At 33.4% G+C, this 4104-nt stretch overlaps 1 protein-coding gene and 1 non-coding gene across 2 annotated transcripts; one reads left to right on the top strand and one right to left on the bottom strand.

Moving 5' to 3' along the window:
* Positions 1-716: 716 nt before the first annotated feature.
* On the bottom strand, positions 717-788 carry EV154DRAFT_t88. The gene has a single exon. It is a non-coding gene; the product is annotated as a tRNA-Asp (tRNA).
* A 158-nt stretch (positions 789-946) lies between these two features.
* EV154DRAFT_483764 (uncharacterized protein) lies at positions 947-2827 on the top strand (the record flags this gene model as incomplete). The annotated part of the gene is made up of 1 exon (XM_051598599.1): positions 947-2827. One exon carries the CDS (start codon positions 947-949, stop codon positions 2825-2827), a length of 1881 nt encoding a protein of 626 aa, XP_051455230.1.
* Between the last annotated feature and the right edge of the window lie 1277 nt (positions 2828-4104).

Raw genomic sequence — 4104 nt, 5'->3', positions numbered from 1 at the left:
TGAGCTTTACCATTCCTATCCTAAATTACGGCCTGACAGAGTAGTAGATAAAATAAGATCTTTATTGTTTTGTATTGTTACAATGCGGATTTTCAATATGTAATAATTGATTTCAACACTAAAAACTTTACTCAGACAATTTATATTTTTCATGCTAACTTTTAGCATTGTACTTCTCTAACTTGAATCCTTACCTTTTTATATTTAAAACCTTTTGACAAATTTATAATTATTATCATTTATCCGAAATCAAGGGTATCGTTACCGATCCTTTGATTTCTCAAAAACTATATAAACCTTAAAACAAAACATATTTCAATAAACATTCAGATTTTACTATATACTTTTATCATAAACTTGCCTATCAAATATTATATCTTCTATATATAATTGGCCCATTATCTTACTGTCTCCCTAGAAAAACCGAAGCCTTAGTCTCTTTTTCTCTGTATCTGTCTTTTAAGACCTTTTATTTTATTTTACTTAACTGGATCGTTACCATATATATTTATTATATATTTATATAAAACAACGTGGTGCTCACTTAGAACTGAATAATTAACTACAAACGTATATTACTCTCCTTCTACCTTACTGTCAAACTAAATCTAAACCAATCACTACCACTCACATTGTATCAGTATGATTAAGAAATATATATATGTATCTGATTTGAACTCCGACACTTCCGCAAAAACAAGGAAAAAAAAGAGAAGCTCTCCGACTGGGAATTGAACCCAGGTCTCCCGCGTGACAGGCGGGGATACTCACCACTATACTATCGAAGATGACAAGATAGTTTTATCGCGCGTTGAAAATCCACCTTCGTATATACTTTTTTTTCGACTAAGCCACCCGTTAAAATCAGCGATAAAATCAATTTGACTAGAAAAGGAACTAATTAAAAAACAAGTCGGGCAGTAGATATCACCTGCACAAGCAAAGCATGTCACACGACCCTACGCCCAACGATCAGGAGGTCACGATAGGTATCCCCTATTTATCACCTACCTTAAATGAAACAACAGCAGTTACTAGAAACATCAGAAAAAACAATAAGACCCAACAAAAAAATACGAAAACAAATGAAAAAGAACAAAAAAATGAAGCAGGAAACAATACACGATCAACCGCGCTAGGCATAATGGATATAGACCAGGACAAAACAAAAAACGGCACAACAGGAAAAAAAAGGAGTGCACCAATTTCCCCCGGAATAGGAACAAGCGAGGCCTTAGACACATTGAAACTAACAAATAAAGAACATTTGAATGAACAACAAATGGAATTTATCACCAAATTCAACAAATATCAGAAACAAATAGAATGTAGCAAATGCAAAGGTACATGGTTAAACATTGACAGAATCGATCATATCGAAATCGAAGACGAAGAATATGCAGAGATTGTTTTATTATGCAAAAAATGTACAAAGAAATTTACAACGGCAGAGGTACAAGAATTAATCACTAAAGTAACAAAAGAAAAGAAAAGACAGATAGGAGATACAAGAGTTACAACAAATGACAAGAAAAAAACAGGTGAAGTAAAGTATACAGCAGACGTAGAAGCTGTTATGGAACAATATGAACGAGCAAGAGAAAAAATATCATGCAACAAATGCGGAACAATTGGAACTATACAAAAAAATGGAAGAAACCAAGGAAAGCCACCAAAACCACAATACAAATGTAAACAATGCGAAAAAGGAACAACATTTGCTGAGATGAAAACTATTTTGAAGTATGAAACAACAAAAAAAAACGAAGAGCAGATGCAAACAGATACAGAAGAAAAAAGTGATTTTGAAGATGACGACGAAAATGATGTGCCAGATATCGCAGACACAGAAATGGAACAAGACGAAGAACTAGCAGGAGAAATAAATGTCTGGAACGAAATGAAGCTACTAAAAAAAAGATTAGAAAAAACAGAAAAAGAAACAAAAAAAATGCAGGAGCTTATTAGGGAGAACATCAACCTGAAAAAAGAAAATATTGAACTAAAAAAGAAAATGCGAGAAATGGAAGAAGAAAATGAAACAGAAGAGTACAATGAAACAAATAACAACAACAACAACTATCAAGAAGAAAACTTAAATCAAAGTAAAATTCAGGACAGCAACACAAACTCACATAACGAGTTCCCATACTTAAAAGCAACAAAAAGCAATATAGCACAACAACAAAACAACAACAACAACAATTGGACCAAAAGAAGAAAAAATCAATTTTTTCGACAAAACAACCCAACCAAGAAACAATTGGAAATAGCAACAAGAACACTCGAGGAAAAAAAAGAAGACAACAACTTCATAAACATACATATACCGTGCAAAAGACGAATGAAACCATCCGAAATTAGAAAAAAACTAGCCTACGTTGGAATCGACAACATACAAGTACTTGATACATACTGTCCCGATTGGGATACAGTACTACTATTAATACACGAAAAATATAAAGACACAGCAGAAAAAAAATTGGAACAGGCGGGTATATTCACAAAGGAATATAACTACCTACATATCTCACATTTAAGAGACAGCAAATTAGCAGGACTATCGACAGAAGAAAAAGTAGCAAAACTGCAGCAAATTAGGAACAACTGTTCAATGAGAGCATTAGAATTTATTAGAGAGCCGGTAAAAAAATCAGTAGCAAGATGCTTTTACCGTCAAAACATTATTAGCGAAGACCAATTGAAACAAATATTGACAGGAAGAAATACGAACGAAGCAATGGACATTTTTCAAGAACCAGCAACAGAAGAACAACCAATCGGAGGTAATCCGGAAGCATCTCAAAAAACAACAGCAACAAATTAAAATTGATTATATAATCAGCGAAAACAAACCCTGAAGATCACCTGTCAAAATAACAACAAATTCATGCAACATTTTCCCTTTCCCATTTTTAACTTTTTTTCCTTCATCACATATGAAGTTTTTTAGACACACCTTTACTTTATTTTATTTTTACTATATTTTCATTATTTAAAACGAAACATAAGAGGGAGTAACTAGTACTCATCATCCTCACCAATAAACACTTAAGTTATACTATCGAAGAGGGGCTATGCTTCATAGCTCCACAGTTAACACATATGCCCAAAATATAAACCCCTATGCACAGCACGAGTTCAATTCTCGACAGGAACACATTCATTTTCAAACAAGTAACATGGGTTCTAGGTTTTTAACGCCAGTTGGTATAAAATTATAACATATGACCATTTCTAAGTATCCCTATCTACGTGCCGCCCGAAACAAATTAACAATCTAGGCTAGAAATATAATATAGAATAATTTACACCACAGAAGCTTTTCCCCCCACCCGAAACAATTTACCTTAGTACGATTTATTAATGAAACATTTTCGAGGGAGTAATTAGTACTCATAAATCCTCAAACAATAAACACTTAAGTTATACTATCGAAGAGAAGAGTAGATTATCAGTCTTGTAATAGGTATAATAGGGTTAAGATTCAACTCTCAGTGGTTAATCAGTTAATAAGTAGATATATACTTAAGATATATAAAATAGAAGATCATGTTTATTTGATACAAAGCTAGGAGCTATTTATACTAGTTTGGGGAATATATAGAATGTGATAATAATGTGATAATATGATGTTGATATGTATGGTGATAATATAATAAAAGTATGGTGATAGATATAAAGATTGATTGTGATAAATATAAGTAAGCAGGTTATTGAATGTATAAGTAGTGTTGTGATATTTATAATAAAGTGGTGTTACTTCTTTGGCCGTTTTCTATTGGCATTGGTTATCTTGGGTACAAACTTCCTTTTTAGAAGTTTAGCTTTCTTTAATCGTAATTCGATCTCCAGAGGCATTTCAACGTCCATGGTAGAGTCCGGGTCGGGTTCAAGAGTCCGGGTCGGAATGTGGCTTAGAGAAGCATCAGAACCATCGACAATTGTGGGCTTGACATTACCCCCTTTTAAACCTTGTGTTCGACTCTGAACACTGGCAGATGTAGATGAGACAGCATTAGAAACAATAGGCGAGGGAGGTAAACTAGGAACTTTTGGAACAACTGCAATAGCGAGTTTGGGAGATTCAGGCAACATGAGTGT

This window comes from Mucor mucedo, assembly GCF_025094135.1.
Source record: "Mucor mucedo strain NRRL 3635 chromosome Unknown EV154scaffold_80, whole genome shotgun sequence".
NCBI lineage: Eukaryota > Fungi > Mucoromycota > Mucoromycetes > Mucorales > Mucoraceae > Mucor > Mucor mucedo.
This window is presented reverse-complemented; position numbering and strand designations above follow the sequence as displayed.